Source organism: Bufo gargarizans, chromosome 1 (genome assembly GCF_014858855.1).
Source record: "Bufo gargarizans isolate SCDJY-AF-19 chromosome 1, ASM1485885v1, whole genome shotgun sequence".
NCBI lineage: Eukaryota > Metazoa > Chordata > Amphibia > Anura > Bufonidae > Bufo > Bufo gargarizans.
In genome coordinates this window covers 455,218,169-455,237,391 of record NC_058080.1, presented here as the reverse complement: position 1 = coordinate 455,237,391, position 19,223 = coordinate 455,218,169, and the positions used below count along the sequence as shown (strand labels likewise).

At 41.9% G+C, this 19,223-nt stretch overlaps 1 protein-coding gene across 1 annotated transcript in view; it reads left to right on the top strand.

Annotated features, from left to right (window-relative positions):
- The window catches only part of DOCK8 (dedicator of cytokinesis 8), a 209,522-nt gene that overhangs the window by 100,850 nt on the left and 89,449 nt on the right, over positions 1-19,223 (top strand). The window contains exons 15-16 of the mRNA XM_044272650.1: positions 12,969-13,086; positions 15,944-16,014. Of these exons, the coding sequence (XP_044128585.1) occupies positions 12,969-13,086; positions 15,944-16,014 (189 nt within the window). The remainder of the gene's footprint in view (positions 1-12,968; positions 13,087-15,943; positions 16,015-19,223) is intronic.

Here is a 19,223-nt window from a genome sequence, read left to right as displayed (position 1 = left end):
ATAGCTAGATTTACCAGATTATGGCAGGAATTGTTGAAATGAGAGGTCCGGTGGGGGTTCGGGGAGGGACGGAGATTGTGGGATGGTGGAACGGAGTTTGGGAGGTTGAAAAACGTATTATTATTTATTTCCCCCTCCCCCGTCAGGGGACTAGCAGGCAATGGGATATATCGAGTGGGTAATATCAAGATTGTATAATTTATTGTCTATTATGTAAAAATTAAAAAAAAATTGAAATTTCCGATGTTCTAATATGATTAATAAAGATTTATTTAAAAAAAATTAAAATAAAAAAAAATCTATCAGTTGCTGAATGTGAAGAATGCGGTCTACCTTGCCTTCTATGAGGCAAGGTAAAATTATACATGAATCAAGCCTATGAAAACATATTATAAAGAAACAGCTTTGCATGGTGTAACATACAGGATAGATTATCAATACCAGATTGGTGGGGTCCAACACCTGGCACTACCTCTCCAATCACCCGTGTGAAAGGGCTACAATGCTCAGACAAGCACTGCAGCCTTCTCGAAGCATACCAAGCACAGCGCTGCACATTGTATAGTGGCTGTGTTTGGTATTGCAGCCTAGGCCTGTTAACTTGAAAGGGACTGATGAGTGTGATGTAACTGGCCTAGGAAGAGGCTGCAGCCCTCAACAGAGCATTGTGGCCTCTCCAGACAGCTGAGTTGATCTTATATTGATGACCTGTCCTCAAGGTAGGTCATCAGTATTTTATTCCTGGAAAGGACCCTTTTTATAGGTATATGTACCATGCCTTACTCTAGTTTCCTATGCAGTAGCTCTGGAGCCCCCCAACTCGCTCCACTTTCCCCCCTCCCCCGGCACCAAGGATGTAAAGCATTGCTAGAACTTGACACCGAAACATATCACAAGATGCAGTTTTATACTTACCTGCTCCCGGCGCACTGTACACTTCCTGGTTTCGGCAGGGGGCGGGCTCCATCTTCATTGATTTCTTCTCCCGTCCGGGCCGCGTGCTGTACTGAACGCGCACGCCGAGTCAGCGCATACGCCCTGGTGACTTCTTCCTGGCCAGTATAGTATACTTGCCAGGAAGAAGTCACCAGGGCGCATGCGCGGACTCGGCGTGCGCGTTCAGTACAGCGCGCGGCTGGCCGGGAGAAGAGAAGAAGTCGTCTGCGCACGCGCGGCCACCCTGAGAAGAGTGGTGGCCGTAACCAGGGGAGACTGAAGACAACAGTCAGGTAAGTATAGGTTTATTTTTTTCTAAGGGGTGGGGATTTGTTAATTAACTATATTTAGAAAAATTATCACTGTTAAATCATTAACAGATTTAACAGTGATCATTAAGATGATAATACCCCTTTAATATGCTCTGAACTACCTGTCATATTTGAAAGTGACTTACCATCTACAGAAGGTTGGGGACCACTACCATCAGCTGTAAAAGACCCCTGATAAGTATAGCGGAAGTATGCAGCATCTATGAAGTACTAACTAGGGGCTAATGACCCAACATTAGTCTCTTTCATCCCTGTACACTGTTGCAACTAAATGATTAGAAAGCTAGTCAAAAGATACAGTAGTAAAAGCCCTGAACATGTACAAATTCAGATGAACCCAACAGCACATTCTATGGTGACCTATAAAATAAACATATCTAAACCTTTTTCTAGCATACAATCCTTACCCTCTTTAATTTTGCAAAAGTTGGGACTTTGCTTGTGATGCCATTTTTTCGTTGTTGTTGTTCTTGTGCGACCTACTACATACAGTAGTGTCCTGCTCAGTAGACCAAAGTACACATAGGTGGAAATCTAGTTTACATTTGCAAAATGAACTTTAAAATAAGAGTTGGAATCTGAAAACAGCACAGTTTATATTTGCACTTGGGTTTATCTTTGACCTTTATTAATGTTTTTCAAGTATTTCACGTTGACAGTTTGTTCGATCTAAGTAACACCTAGCTATAGAAATACAGGTACTGTGTTTTTCTATAGAAAAATATGGAGTATAAATCATTTCTACCCATTGTAGAGTTAAGTCTATCTAAAATACAAAATAAAACAAATTCAATTAAAACTTTAATTGCAAGCAGTGTTCTGGTGTCCGCCTCCAAAGTAGAATGGAGACTGAACGGAGGCAAACTGATGCATTCTGAGCGGATTCTTTTCCATTCAGAATGCATTAGGGCAGTGATGGCGAACCTTTTAGAGACCAAGTGCCCAAACTGCAACCCAAAACCCACTTATTTATCGCAAAGTGCCAACACGGCAATTTAACCTGAATACCAATATAGTATATCTTCCATGTGCTTTATCATTTAGCTATAATACTATAATAGCCTGCTTGCATTCAGTGCGCTGCCTGTGCTGTTCATAGTGCGCTGATGAATGGCAGGAAAAGTCTAAGGCATATTGGTACACAATAGACTTTTTCCAGGGTGCGGGTGCCCACAGAGAGGGCTCCGAGTGCCGCCTCTGGCACCCGTGCCATAGGTTCGCCATCACTGCATTAGGGCAAAACTGATCCGTTTTGGACCGTTTGTGAGAGCCCTGAATGGGGATCTCGCAAACGGAAAGCCAAAACGCTAGTGTGAAAGTAGTCTTATTCTGCAGAGCTGTACGTCACTTATAGACGTTACTTTCCCAGATATTAAGTGTCTCCCAGTATTCAGATACCCCAAACTTACAATAGGACGTAAATGTATAACAGACGGTTGCAAGAATAACATTATGGAGCACAGCTGAAAGATGGTCATGGTACAATGCATTTGGAAAGTCTTCAGACCCTTTAACCTTTTTCATATTTTGTTATGTTGTGGCCTTGTGCTAAAATAAAAAAATAAGTATTCAGACCCTTTGCTGTGACACTTAAAATTTAGCTCTGGGGTGCATTTCTCTTGATCTTCTTTGAGATGTTTCTACACCTTGATTGGAGTCCACCAGTGGTAAAGTCTGTTGATAGGACATGACATTTAGAAGATCTTACAGCTGACAATGTTTATCAGAGCAAAAACCAAGCCATGATGAGGAAAAAACTGCATGTAGAGTCCAGAGACAGGATTATGTAGAGGCACAGATCTGGAGAAGAGTACAAAAAAAATTCTGCTGCACTGAAAGTTCACAGTGGCCTCCATAATTCTCAAAGGGAAGAAGTTTGGAACAATCAGGACTCTTCATAGAGCAGGCCACCCCACCCAACTAAGTAATTAGCTAGAGAAAGCTGAAAAAGCTGAAGCTGTCCACTGACAGTCCCCATCCAATCTGACAGAGCTTTTGAAAAACTGCAGAAAGGAATGGCAGAAAATCCTGCAGCCTACCTCTCAGGTCACCAAGCACAGCACCATACATTGTACAGTGGATGTGCTTGATGTCGCAGCTCAGCCCCATTTACTTCAATGGGGCTGAGCTGCACCTAGGCCATGTGACCAATGAACGTGACCTCACATGGCCTAGACAAAGCTGCTGAGTGACGGTGTCTTCTCAAACAGTGGTCCCAGGTTTTAGACCCCACCGATCAGATACTGATGACCTATCCCCCTTTAAAAGCATTGGTACAGAGGTGCTTGAATGTTTGTGAATCCTTTCAGAATTTTCTATGTTTTTGCATAAATTTGACTTAACACTGCATAATATTTTTATAAAAGACCTAACAGTAGATAAAGATAACCAAATCAAATAAATTAATAAAAATTATTAGACATGTTTATTTATTTATTTATTGAGGAAAATGATCTAATATCACATCTGTGAGTGGCAAACTAATGTGAACCTTTGCTTTCAGTACCTGGTGTGACCCCCTTCTGCAGCATTAACTGCAACTAAATGTTTCCAGTAATTGTTGATTAGTCCTGCACATCGACTTGGAGGAATTTGGGCAATTCCTTTGTACAAAACAAATTCCTCCCGAAAACTGTTTGCTGTTTTCTTCTACATTTCTATTGGAATAAAGCCAGGACTTTGACTTGGCCTTTACAAAACCATTCTTCAACTATTCTTTAGTATAACGACTTGTGTGCTTAGGGACGTTGTCTTGCTGCATAACCCACGTTCTCTTGAGATATCCAGAGATTTTCCATTAAAATTTGCTGGTATAATTTAGAATTAATTGTTCCATGAATGATGGCAAGCTGTCCAGGCCCAGATTCAGCAAAACAAGCCCAAACCATGTTACTACCACCACCGTGCTGCATAGATGAGATTAGATTTTTATGCTGAAATGTAGTATTTTCCTTTCCCCTAACATAATGCTTCTCATTTACACCAAAAAGTTTAATTTTTTTGGTCTGCAAACTGCAGACCAGCAAAAAAATTATTTTTTTGCCATGGACATCATTGATGTTCAGTGTCCTCCTGATGGTTTACTCATGATCACTAACATTAGCTAGTGTTAGAAAGACCTTTAGTTGCTTAGAGGTTACCTTTGGGTTCCTTTGTGACCTCGCAGAATATTACACACCTCACACATGGTGTGATCTGTGTTGGTCGGCCTCTCCTGGGATGGTAAAAGTAGTCTTGAATTTCCTCCATTTGTACACTGCCTAACAGTAGACTGGTGGAGTCCAAACTTTTTAGAGATAGTTTTATAACCTTTTCCTGCCTCGTGAGCATCAACAGCTGTTCTTTTGAGGTCCTCAGAAATGTTCTTTGTTTATGGCACTCTTTCACAAATGTGTTGTGAAGATCAGACTTTGATAGATCCCTGTTGTTTACAACAAAACAGATTGCCTGCCCACACTTGTCATTCCATTAATTGAAAACACCTGACTGTAATTTCACCTTCAGATTATCTGCTAATCTTAAAGGCTTACATACGTTTGCTATTCACTGACTTGTGATATTGGATTATTTTCCTCAATGAATAAATGACCAAGTCATTTGTTTAATTTAGTTATCTTTATCTACTTTTAGGACTTGTGTGGAAATCTGATGTAGTTTTAGGTCAAGTTTATTCATAAATATAGAAAATTCTGAAGGTTCACAAACTTTCAAGCACCGCTGTACATCCATGCAAATATATTCTAATTGAAGGTTTCACTTTGAACCTACATTTAAGTGGCCATTGAGTCTAAAATAGTCTGTCAGCCTCTCTAAAGCCTGAAACGACTGGTTACAAAGAATACCAGATAGTAATAAGAGTATTCAACTGAGGAGCAAATAGACATAAAAGTGGGATTCGTATCTTACACATTTATAGCATATTCAGAAAATATAGGTGAGAGATCCCAACTTAATGTGATCATCAGTGACAACTTTTTTTTTTATTAATTGAGAGGTGGCTATGCAGGAAAATGTTTTGATGTTAAAGGGGTTTTCCAGGACTTTTTTATCCTTAGGATAGGTCATCAATATCTGATCGTTGGAGGTCAGACTCCTATCAACCTGCGATCAGCTCCATCTCCTGAAATAAACCTAGACTATATAGCTACATCAATTGTACTCAATGGGAGCAACTACTGAAAAATTACAGATCGATGGGGGTGCAGGGAGTTTAGCGCAACTATTCCCCCACCCAATCAGATAATGGTGTTCTGTCTTAACAATATACCATCAATATATGCCTTTAAAAAAAATAAAGAGCCAATTAAGCAGTGCTTGTCAGTTTTTGTAGCTTCCACAGACATCAGTAGAGAGAGGAGTGCAAACTGTATTGGAGATGATGCAATAAGCAGTCCCTGGAGGATACTGTGCTATAATTGGTATTCTCTAGTCAATTCTTCTCAGTTCTGCTATTTGTTTATGTTATGCAGTTTCTAAGAATTTCCAGACATAAAGAAAATTCATCATAACTAATGATTAGAGGCTTATTCACATGTCTGTGTCTTATGCAAATTCAACACCCTGGATCTTTGCATACTCAGAGTTAAGAGTTCAGGTCTTTTTTTTTTTAACAAACTTTGTATCATTTTTCTATGCAATGCATGAGTGAAAAACAGACCACACAAGAATGACAACACAGGCTAATTGAATAAATTGGGCTCTCTGCCTGAAAAACAGAATAAAGTAGTGCATGCTTTCATCCTTTTTCCAGTAAACCAGCGCTTCATAGAAAAAGACGTACATCTGAATCCATCTGTGTGCTGTCAGGGGAGAACACAGACAGTACATGGACGTCAATTACTGACATGTGAATAAGCCCTTACATAACAATTCCCCCCTTAGCATTAAGACAATTACTTTTTTTAATTTTATTGATGACATTTACTGGTTCAAATAAGTTGCATAAAAGCTTCACCGTGAGCCAAATAGAGGATGAAGTGATAGCATTGTGCTGCCTACACTGACAGCTTTGTGTGGGAGTAGAAGTCTCAGCATTAGGTTCTCGGATGCTGATTAGAGGGGATTTACCAGAGTTCTAGCATGCCTTGAACTTTGCCTTGCTTGGCAAGAAAGCAAACCTTCACTCCATGCCTGAATATGCTATGCAAATAAAACCTGCTGCTATTACATCACTGGGCGTGCATGAATTCTAGTGAAATACTGTATAACATCCTTTCATTCTAAGCCATTATTCATTCTATCTATCCATTTGTATTTCATTGTACAAACCGGATTCCAAAAAAGTTGGGACACTAAACAAATTGTGAATAAAAACTGAATGCAATGATGCGGAGATGGCAAATGTCAATATTTTATTTGTAATAGAACGTAGATGACAGATCAAACGTTTAATCCGAGTAAATGGATCATTTTAAAGGAAAAATGCGTTGATTCAAATTTTCACGGTGTCAACAAATCCCCAAAAAGCCAAGATGGGTAGAGGATCACCAATTCCCACAATGTTGCGCAGAAAGATAGTAGAGCAATATCAGAAAGATGTTACCCAGCGAAAAATTGCAAAGACTTTGCATCTATCATCATCAACTGTGCATAACATCATCCGAAGATTCAGAGAATCTGGAACAATCTGTGCGTAAGGGTCAAGGCCGTAAAACCATACTGGATGCCCGTGATCTCCGGGCCCTTAAACGACACTGCACCACAAACAGGAATGCTACTGTAAAGGAAATCACAGAATGGGCTCAGGAATACTTCCAGAAACCATCGTCGGTGAACACAATCCACCGTGCCATCCGCCGTTGCCAGCTGAAACTCTACAGTGCAAAGAAGAAGCCATTTCTAAGCAAGATCCACACGCTCAGGCGTTTTCACTGGGCCAGGGATCGTTTAAAATGGAGTGTGGCAAAATGGAAGACTGTTCTGTGGTCAGACGAGTCACGATTCGAAGTTCTTTTTGGAAATCTGGGACGCCATGTCATCCGGACCAAAGAGGACAAGGACAACCCAAGTTGTTATCAACGCTCAGTTCAGAAGCCTGCATCTCTGATGGTATGGGGTTGCATGAGTGCGTGTGGCAGCTTGCATGTCTGGAAAGGCACCATCAATGCAGAAAAATATATTCAGGTTCTAGAACAACATATGCTTCCATGCAGACGTCATCTCTTTCAGGGAAGACCCTGCATTTTTCTACAAGATAATGCCAGACCACATTCTGCATCAATCACAACATCATGGCTGCGTAGGAGAAGGATCCGGGTACTGAAATGGCCAGTCTGCAGTCCAGATCTTTCACCTATAGAGGACATTTGGCGCATCATAAAGAGGAAGGTGCAACAAAGAAGGCCCAAGACGATTGAACAGTTAGAGGCCTGTATTAGACAAGAATGGGAGAGCATTCCTATTTCTAAACTTGAGAAACTGGTCTCCTCGGTCCCCAGACGTCTGTTGAGTGTTGTAAGAAGAAGGGGAGATGCCACACAGTGGTGAAAATGGCCTTGTCCCAACTTTTGGGGGATTTGTTGACACCATGAAATTCTGAATCAACATATTTTTCCCTTAAAATTGTACATTTTCTCAGTTTAAACTTTTGTTCCGTGATTTATGTTCTATTCTGAATAAAATATTAGAAGTTGGCACCTCCACATCATTGCATTCAGTTTTTATTCACGATTTGTATAGTGTCCCAACTTTTTTGGAATCCGGTTTGTATAATACCATACTTTAGATTTTGTAGCATACACTGCCACATGTATGCTGAACCTAGGTTACGGCATTATTAATGTAATTGTAATTCCTTGACCTTTAAATTGCACATCAGGATAAAGAAATTGCCAAAGCCACGTTTTAAGAAGGTAGCTATCAAAGGTGTTTTTCATCTTAACACCAATCTACAAAAATGAGTCTATATAAATTATATACTGTATTTACATTTAGTCCAAGACTACTGATTGCCTGCTCTTGACATGTGCATGTTCTGTTTTTTTATATTTTTTAAATTTAACTTTTATTATTGCTTTTTTAATAAATAGTGAGCATTTGTATGGTATCTAACCTACTACATTAAAACTATCTACAGAGACCCATTGTGTGCTGTACTTGTGTGTTTTTCTCTCTCTTTCAATAGCTATTATTGCAGTGACAGCGTATTTGTTACACTTGCTTCCTTGTAGCTAGCTGCTTTCACATATACATTTGATCTGCTATATTTCTAGTAACAGCGCTGTTTTCTATGCTGCCTAATAGCTGTTCAGTGTCTGTTTCCTTTGACACATTTCTATAACTATGTTGCCCTTGCTTGTAACTATTATTTGGTAGCCGTTCAATTGCTGCACTTGCTGCCTTTTAGCTATATGCTTTCGCTCATTCAATTTATGTGCCGTGATTCTGGTGGTGGCGCAATTGCTTACTGAACTACCTAATAGCTGCTCGGTATCTGCTTGCTTGCACACTTTTACTGGGTTTGCTGTAGCCTAAAAATCTAAACACTGCCCCCCGACATGTTTCGCCATCTACATGGCCTCTTCAGGGGATCAGGCAGTCTGCCATATAAATATATAAATTATATACCTTATGGGTACATTACAAACTACATCTGCTACAAAAACATACTAAACGGTACACCATTTATCAAAGACAAATAATCTTTATAGTTAGTCAATCTATATATATAACTAGCAGAAGGACCCCCCCCCCTTCACAGTAGTTATGCCCAGATATGTGCCCCCTTCGCAGTAGTTATGCCCAGATATGTGCCCCTTTCACAGTAGTTATGCCCAGATATGTGCCCCCTTCACAGTAGTTATGCCCAGATATGTGCCCCCTTCACAGTAGTTATGCCGACACTGCTTCTAACAGAGGCTCACTAATGGACGCTGAGATTAGATCACCCCATACGAGAGCATTGAATCAATGCTTTCCTATGGGGAAAAATTTGACCCTGGAGGTCATCATGCAGGGTGTGAGGACGTCCAGCGTCAGATACCAGACCAAAGGTCTGTTTTAATCCAGGAAGCTCTCAGGTGGCTGCCAGCACTAGAGGCCGACTTATTGCTGGAACGTAAACAATGCAGTTTCTCTAGAACATTGCAGCTCGATTTGCCAAAGGGACACTGTACCCAGACCACTTCAATGAGCTGAAGTGGTCTGGGTGCCTTTTGTGTTACTTTAACTTTAAAATCTTGTTAAAGATTGTGTAGGGTGTGGCTGGAGGTAGGGCATGGAGGCGGGACAAGGGTGGGGCTTGCAGCAGAACATGGGTGGGGCCTGTAAGGGGGCCCTTGATTTATTTTGCCCGGGGGCCCTGAGGGTTCTCAGTCCGCCCCTGGTTGTGACCCCCACAAGATTTCTTTCCAGGTAGCAAGCGATGTGTATTCCAAGTTTTTGAGTGATTGTGGAACATACATACATACATACATACATACGTACATATATATATATATATATATATATATATATATAAAAAAGTATGTATATCTGTATGTATGTATGTTCCGTGATCACTTAAAAACGCAACCATCGATTTAAACAAAACTTGGTATACACATTCCTTGCTACCTGGAAAGAAATCTTGTGGGGGGTCACAGCTCTCAAGGACATACCGTTCCTGAGATATTCCCAAAAAATGCAAATATGGCACATCGCATGACCTACATTAGCCAATAGAAGCCTGCAGGTCTTTCTCTTTATATCCCAACTGCCATACACACGGTCACTTGTCCGTTATCAGCCAATAGAAGCTCACAGGTCCTTAGTCTCCACATACACACAGTTTTACACCAGGTTTCCATAACAACCCAGCCATTTTTCTTCACTGCTGCAGGTCAGCTTTAAAGGGGCAGGACGCTGTGGATGACACTGTTAAGGGAGTGGAGTGCTGTGGAGGTCACAGTTCAGGGGGCAGGTAGGGTAGCCATTCAGGCCACCCTCAAAAGGCAGACTTAAAACGCCGCCCCCAGGACCAGCTAAGCCACACCCGAATTTATTCATGTCACACCCCCTCCCACTCCGCAGACGACAGGGATTAAAAAAATTAAGGTAAAAATCAACTTCTGTCAGCTTCGTGGGAGGGACGGTGACTTTCTCCCTGCAGCTCACGCTGAGACAGCACAGTGCTCTGTCTGAGAGTGAGCTGTTCAAAAGGACATCCCTGCGTGAGATATTCACAAAAAATGCCTTAGCCAATAGAAGCCTGGTCAGATGACCCTTATCAACCAATAGAAGCTCACAGGCCCTTAGTCTCCACATACCCACAGTTTTACACCAGGTTTCCATAACAACTCAGCCATTTTTCTTCACTGCTGTAGGTGATCTTTAGGCTAGGGCTACACGACACCTAGGGCACAACTACACTGCTACATGCATCTATCCTGGATGGAATATTTGCGACTGTCATGTCGCATTTGCAGCATGTCGCAGTGCGACATCATAGCCTATCATTATAAAAATTGTTGGTCACTGTTGGTACAACAAAATGTCGCACAACACATGTCGTCATGTAGCCCTAGCCTTAAAGGGGCAGAGCGCTGTGGAGGTCACTGTTAAGGGGGCAGGGGCCACTATTAAAGATGCAGGGTGCTGTGAAGGTCACAGTTAAAGGGGCAGGCACTGTGGAGATCACTGTAAAAGGGACGGGCACTATGGAGGTCACTGTTAAAGGGGCAGGCACTGTGGAGGTCACTTTTAAAGGGGCGGGCACTGTGGAGGTCACTGTTAAAGGGGCGGGTACTGTGGAGGTCACTGTTAAAGGGGCGGGCACTGCGGAGTTCATTGTTAAGGGGGCAGGGGCCACCATTGAAGGGGCAGCTACTGTGAAGGTCACTGTTAAAGGGGCGTTCACTGTGGAGGTCACTGTTAAGTTGGCAGGTCACTGTTAAAGGGCCTGGCACTGTGGAGGCCACTGTTAAGGGGGCAGGGGCCACTATTAAAGGAGCTGCTCCTGTGGAGGTCACTGTTAAGGCAGCAGGGTACCGTGAGGTCACTGTTAAGGGAACGGGGTACTGTGGAGGTCACTATTAAAGGGATAGGTGCTGTGGAGGTCTCTGTTAAGGGGGCAGGCAACAGTGGAGGACACATAAGGGGGCGGTCTCCTATGGAGTTCAGTGTTGTGAAGCCGGGTCCTTCTGCTAGTATAAGAAACATAAAAACATGGCCTAATCCATACATAGAGACAGGTAAAGACCCCTCTTCAACATGTAAGATCAAAAGTATACAATACAGCAAGAAGTAAAGGACCCAAACTATGGGAACCGAGGTGCCCTCTATTCCATCTTCTAATATCAGGACATAAAAGCCAGTACAAAGCACATCTTAGTGTGCCTCCTAAAAAATTGAGTTTATAATATACATACATAAATAGTGCCAGCCAAGGAAGGAGAGGAGTCACTCCCCAACGCATGTTTCGTCTTAGCATCTTCTGGGAGTATGAATCAGTATATAAAGGAGATCAAGACCAATGAGAAAGGAGGCCACAGGTGTATGTAATAAAATGAGTAAACCTAATCTCCCCTCCCGGCATGCAAGGAAGGAGCGATCAGGCAATTCCAACCAAACATGTATACAAAAAAACATATGTAAAGAAAAAAGTGTTACAATACACCCTAACCACGCCGAATGCACAAATCATTATAAATTGCAAATATTACAGATATATAAACACACAATGACATATGAAATTCTAGCATTCAAAGAAACACCTGCCTTGTAACTAAAGAATGCGCTCCACAGTGGAACGTGGCGTCCCCTGCTGGAAAGACAACAGCGCTGCCCGAAGTGTGCATTCTGAACAGCGCGGTGCCCAACAGAGATGATGTCGGCGCTCCATAGTTGAAAGCTCAGTTGAGGAATGAAAAATGTATGAAGAATATAGACAACCTAAATTAATTAAACTAAAGTGCAAATGTGCAAAATAACATAAATGTGTACACCCCATATCCAGCCAGTCAGCTGTTTTGCAGTAGCTTTGGCACTGGAAGTCTGTGCCAGAACTGCACAGCTCTGTCCATCCAAGTGAATGGAAGCAGCGCTGTAGAAGCCAGATTCATCCACTACACAATGGACAGAGCTGTGTAGTTCTGGCATTGACTGTCGGAGCTGGAGCTACCCTGAAACAGCTGCTCTGCAGGGGTTGGAACTCAGGATAGGCCATCAATAATAAAATCCTAGAATACCTCTTTAATTTACACCATGAAAATGATGTAAATCTTGGCATAAATCTACACCTGCTCCTAGGCATAGATTTGCTATAGTTGTGCACAGGTGCGACAAATTTATTAAGAGGCTGTGCCTCGTGATAAATTTGGAGCATCTTACTTCAGTGTACTTTAGATTAAGAAAAGCATATAAAAGACCATCAAGTAAAATCCCCCCATAGCAACAAAATGTATCATTACACTCATATCATCAATAAGATCTAATAGTTCATTTGGAATCAGCTCTTCAGAAATAGACTTAAAGTCGCCTCCAATGAGATATGCCAATCTTTTGGCATAAATCAGGTCAATTGGGCCCTACAGAAATATGTGCTGGAAGTCTTCCTGGTGTCTACTCGAAATGAACATTACAGATGCTACTAACTGCAGACATACCTTTGTTTCAAGAGTGGAGTCACATTGACTGATTCCTGAGCACCAACAGTATTCATACTCACCAAAACGTGTTTACAGTTAATCATTTACTCGTCTTTTATTTGATTTTGTCTTTCAGAAACCTTCTGTACGTGTATCCACAGAGGTTAAATTTTGCAAATCGGCTTTTATCTGCAAGAAATATAACAATCAAAATACAGTTTATGTGTGGAGAAGATGCCAAGAACGCTTTGCCGGTAAACCTTCTTTATATTCAAAAAGGAAGTAAGGAAGACACACAGGAAGCAAACACTCTTCAACCTACCCACCTAGCCCAGGGTCGTAGCTGTGTGGAGCAATTGGGGCATGTTCCCCAAGTGCTGGTTGCCAGGGAGGGCACCAACAAGCCACTTTGCCTTGGTATTAAGATTCAGGTTGAGGACAATATAACACTTGTGACATATGACAAATGTTACATTGTCCTCAACCTGGCATTACAACTGATGTGCCAGATATATTTGAAAGATTCCATAGAAAACTAAGGGATCAGTTCCAGTTTCCATCCGAGGGAAACTATCCAGACTTATGTGAAGGAGTACAAAACGAGAAGCAATCAGTCCACTTGTTTGAAACCTATTAGTGGCTACAAAATTGATTAAGAATTAATGATCACACAATACAATACTTAGGATTGCCAAAAACAGTGCTGTGTTCCAAATGGATCACTTTGTAGTAAATGGGAGCTTCTTTATGGTTTTTACTAGTAAATGTTTGGAAGATGTGAATTTTTGTATCGTATCACAAATGTTCCAGATCATCTAACACTAACCTCCCATATGCTACAAGCGAGACTTACTATGTTATTAATATAGAATGCTAAAAAGAAATTGTATTTTTATTGAATATTAAAGATGACTGACTCCAGGATTAAATGTATTTCCAATGGGTTTTTGGCTGGGATATGCACCCCTAATTATTATGTATGGTGTTGTCCATCTTTAGAGCAGGCTAGATGAAGGTCACCAGTGGTTACTGTGCCAAAGGTCTTGGAGAGGGGTATATGAGCACCACAGAACTTGCTGTATTTAACAAGAGAAGCCTAATGGTGGAGTCTTATCAAAGTAGTGCTAGGGGAAAGCAGAGAGCCAACCTAAAGAACCAAATCCGTTTCCAGCTTTCACAGAGCCTTTAGGAAATCAAAACAGCAACCTTAGGGGAAGATTTATCATCTCCTTAAACCATTTTTTTGGTGTTAAAAAAGTCAAACACTGTGTTCCATCACTGCGACAAAATTTTAATGCAAGTGTTGTTTCTACCCTCCACCACTATCCAAAAAAGGGGGTGTGGCGGGGAGTGGGCGAGTTGGACAGGCCTGGCACATATATCTTAAAGGGAGTCTTTGACCTAATCTGAGCATTTTAGACCGCTCAGATCAGGTTATAGACTCTTTGACCCTCATTACAATGTTACCTTTGTTTTCTGTGTCCCTCGTCCAGATATTGAAAAAAAAAACACTTTTTAAACATATGCAAATGAGCTTCTGAAGGTGCCCAGGGGGCAGAGTTACTGGGCGATGTGCCCAGAAAAACACACCTCTTTCAGCCCTCTGGCCCGCCCTTCTGTCCTATTATTACCTCCTCCTCTGCCTCCAGCCGGCGGACGTCACTAGCAGCAAGAGAAGAAGTCAGGCTGGGAACTGGCCTGCACCTGCGCACTGCTCTGCCCATTATGGACAGAGGAACAGCTTTTCATATTGCGCATGCGCCGGCCAACTAAAGACAGCCGGCCCGCCGTCCTCTGGTGCCGCTAATGACGTCCGCCGGCTGGAGGCGAAGGAGGTAATAGGACAGAAGGGCGGGCCAGAGGGCTGAAAGAGGTGTGTTTTTCTGGGCACATAGCCCAATAACGCCGCCCCTGGGCACCTTCAGAAGCTCATTTGCATACAATTAAAAAGTGTTTTTTTCAATATCTGGACGAGAGACACAGAAAACAAAGGTAACATTGTAATGAGGGTCAAAGAGTCTATAACCTGATCTGAGCGGTCTAAAATGCTCAGATTAGGTGAAAGACTCCCTTTAATTTACACCAATTTTCCACAGTCATATTGACCTGCAAAAAAGAAAGTTGTAATATCATGTTTGGTGCAAAGTGTACACTGTAAAAACAAAGCAGAAAAATCATGTCAGTTTTACATTTTTTTTTTTTTCAATTTCAGCCCACAAAGAATGTTTTGCTGTTTTTCAGTACAAAATATGGTGAAATAAAGGGGTTGGCCACTTTGTGGCTACTGCTGACCAATGTGTAAGATATTCTTTGTTGATATACTGCACCATTTTCTATATTTCATAAAGAATTCTCCCTTGATGGCCAAGCTTTTTGTGCTCTCCATAAAATGGCTGCTGATGGAGGGCCATGTCACCAGGCAGGTCACTCAGTCTCCTCCATTCAAATATAGTACACCTGAACTAAACTCCCAACAGGGCAAGTACAGGTGGCAGATGTGGTGTATTTCAGTGGAGAAGGCTGAGTGATGTGTCAAGAGTTATTTTTGCCTGGTCACTTGATCCTCCATCAGTGGCTAACTTGTGGACAGCACATACGATTTGCCTTATAAGTGGGTATGGCCTGAGACATCAAAGCAAACAGCACAGACAGTCAGCAAAGGCCTGTAAGTGTCATATAGTCATCTTATATACACAATGGTCACAAGTAGCCAGAAAGTGGCCAACCCCTATAAATGGTGTAATTAAAAAATGCAACTTGACTCACAACAGCCCTCACACAGCTATGCGAGTGCAAAAGTAAAAAGGTTATGGCTCTTGTTTTGTTAGCCATTTCCTCTGCAGTGCCCACTACAGGGGAAATGTAGTGTTACATGTCCCCATCCGAATAAATAGTCGAGCCATAGTCCTATGTGAGAAGCTCTCCGGTCTGGATCATACAAAAGGACCCCCTGCATGATGTATATGTGCTCTTATGGACAGGCATTGTCTTTATAAGACGCTTCCTTTATAGATACATGGTAAACATAAAAAAAAAAAAATTATTGAAAAACATCTGTGAAAATACAATTTACTACAGTTAATCATATTCTGATATCTTCTTACAATGTAGGTGATTTATGGGAAGTCCAATGGTCCAGAATTCCTGGACGAGGTATGCACTGCTATCACGTATCACAACAAGTAAGTGGCGGTTAAGTTGTCCTTATATATCGCTGGAAAATGTGGCCATTTATGACATGTGTGCTTTAGAAAAAGGGCTTGACTGGATAGAGAATATAATTATAGGAGAACCTATCTTTCCCAAGGCATCTCTCAAGTCAATGTGAAATAAAAAGAAATGCATGGCCATGAAATGCCCTGCAGTGCTTATTCTCACTGTGGAAAGTCTTGTGTTTGCCACAGTGCAAATTGTACATGTACCTGGACTGCTCATAGGGGAACACGCCAAGCCACCAAGAGCAAACTTCTACAATGGTATTTCTGACAGCACTTAATAAATAAGATCTTTTCATTAAGGAATATTTACCAATGTTTTCTACTACTGAACTGTTCAGTGTCTTAATTAAAAGGCAAGACTTGTCTGAACAAATGATGAAAATATTTATCCATCTAACAGGGTCAACAACGTTCTGGAACATTCTGTGTAACAGGTGTGCCTAGGGTTAGGGAGCGGTCTAGGCCAGAGAAGGTTATCCGGTAGATTCAGTGTAGACAGATAATAGTCAAACTACAGCTTCATTGCTGTAAGGCCTCATGGTATGGTAATTCTGAAAATACAATATCTTGATAATATAGTGTGCTGTGGAGCATTTCACATTTGTCTCCCCTGTAATCCATGAGAAAAAAATAATAATTGAACTTATATGTAAAATTCAAGGTACACAGAGGTACATATGGGTCCACAGCAAGCCGTGAACACCGTATTTGATATCTGTGAATCCCAAATACCCTGAACACTATAAGGCATAAAAGTAAATTATTTTCTCTCTTTCATGCATTTTAGCCACCACTGTATTAGCATGCATCATTTTTTGACCGCTACTAGGGTCCCATAATGAACATTTTATAAAGACCCTTTACCCCATGAGTATACACATGCCTATACCCTTTAACCATGTCTTCTCCTGTACCATGTGAGTATACCTACACCAGTACCCTCAGACTGTATCAATACTAATACCCCTAGCTTATACATGCACCTAGAAGTATACCTGCACTATGCCTGTACCTACATGCCATAACTATACATGCCTCCATACCCCATGAGTTAACCCGCAACCAGGGCTGGTTCTAGGTGAAATGGGGCCCTGGGGCGAAAAACAATAAGGCCCCCCCACACACACACACGACACTTGCTGACTTTAACGTCCCCCCCATCACTACAGAAATACAGAGCCCCATACCTCTTATATCCAGTGACGTCTCCTTTGATGTAGATGTTCTCTGTCCTCATCTTCTCCTTTCAGACCAGACTACCATTTTGTCGCCTTCTTTGACAAAAAAAAAAAATCTTAGTTTACTACTTTTCCATCATCCTCTTCTGGACAAGTCATCCTACTACTACCAATACTGTGCCGCTGTGCTCCCCAATACTATACTGCAGAAAGAGATAATACCCCTGATAATACTAGTACCACACAGAGCCCCCCTTATAAAATACTCCTTCTTTGTGGCCTAAGTAGAAGCCCCCATAGTGCCTCATAATAATGTGCCAGTAACAAGTGCCAAACCCCCATGTGCCAGGATCAAGTGCCAAACCCCCCTATGTGCCAGTATCAAGTTCCAACCCCCCCATGTGCCAGGACCAAGTGCCAACCCCCCCCCCCCCATGTGCCAGTATCAAGTGCCTTCCGCTTCCCCCATGTGGCAGTAAAAGTCTGGTATTAAAAAACAAACAAAAAAAAACACTTATACTTACCTCCATCACACAGCCATGCAATGCAGGCCTCTTCCAGCCTATGTACCGCGCTGTACGGCTCAGGCGGCATCACGCTGCCTGCACCGGCCTCTAATAGGCTGCGGGCCTTGTGCCAGCAGCCTATCAGAGGAACAGGGAGATGCCTTTCCCTCTCCTACCCCACAGCACAGGCATCTGGAAGCGTTCATTTCCCTGTGGTGGGCTTGGTGGCCACTAAGGACTCGGGGTCCCGGGGGCAATTGCCCCCCTTGCCACTATGGAAGCGCCGGCCCTGCCCGCACCTCTACTTTGCGCCCATAAACCAAGAGTCGGTCTGCCCTGCAGCACTTAAGTTTACCGGCACCTATACTCAAAAACTCATGAAAATACAAATATATCACAACTGGGTAAATATAACAAAGGAATTACCCTTAAAACGTCACTTTTATTAATGATGACTAAAAATATACCAGAATACCAGATGCTGCAGCGCTACTCAGTGGATCTATAAACCATTCAGGGGGTTTAAAGATCCATTGAATAGCACTGCAGCATCTGGTATCCAAGTACCTCCATAGTGTGACCTGGTGAACGAAATCCCTCCACTATTGAGGTCCAATGTACAGTAAGTAACCACATCTGTGGTAACCACATCTGTGATGCCTAGTACAGTATACCCCATATTGTGATAATTGCCTCCTTTGCAACATTTTTAATATATATGTATTTATTGTTTTTTGATGTGGGAATATTTTTAGTCATCATTAATAAAAGTGACGTTTTAACGGTAATTAGTTTGTTCAGTGATACTGCGCCTATACTCATCAGAATACCTCCAATTATACCAGTATACTTGCACCTATACCTGAGGCCTCATGCACACAATCGTTTCTGTTTGTGGTAAGCATTTTTTGCGGACCCATCCGTCCGTGGTACGGATAATCCGTGTGCTTTCCTCATCCGTATGTCTGTTCCGCAAAGAGATGGAACATGACCTATTCTTGGCCACCGAAGATGAACCACTCCTCACAAAGGGTGGATGCAACACAGACAGTTTCTGGACCTCAAAATACCCACAGCTGTGTGCATGAGGCCTAAAGAGTATACTTGCACCTATATCCTATGAATATTATATTAATACATACACTGTGGGGCCGTGTAATTTATTATATTTATCTACTGGGCACTGATGAATATGTTGGTGCTATTTAAGCAATAGAAAATAAGTAGTGTATGAGATGTACGGTATATGTAAGATTTAGACTTCTGTACTATGTGTAGCATTATTGTGTATACAGGTGAAACTCGAAAAATTAGAATATCGTGCAAAGTTCATGTCAGTAATGCAACTTAAAAGGTGAAACTAACATATGAGAGACTCATTACCTGCAAAGCGAGATATTTCAGGCCTTTATTTGGTATAATCTGGATGATTATGGCTTGCAGCTTATGAAACCCCAAAGTCACAATTTTGAGGTACCCTTTGCCTAGG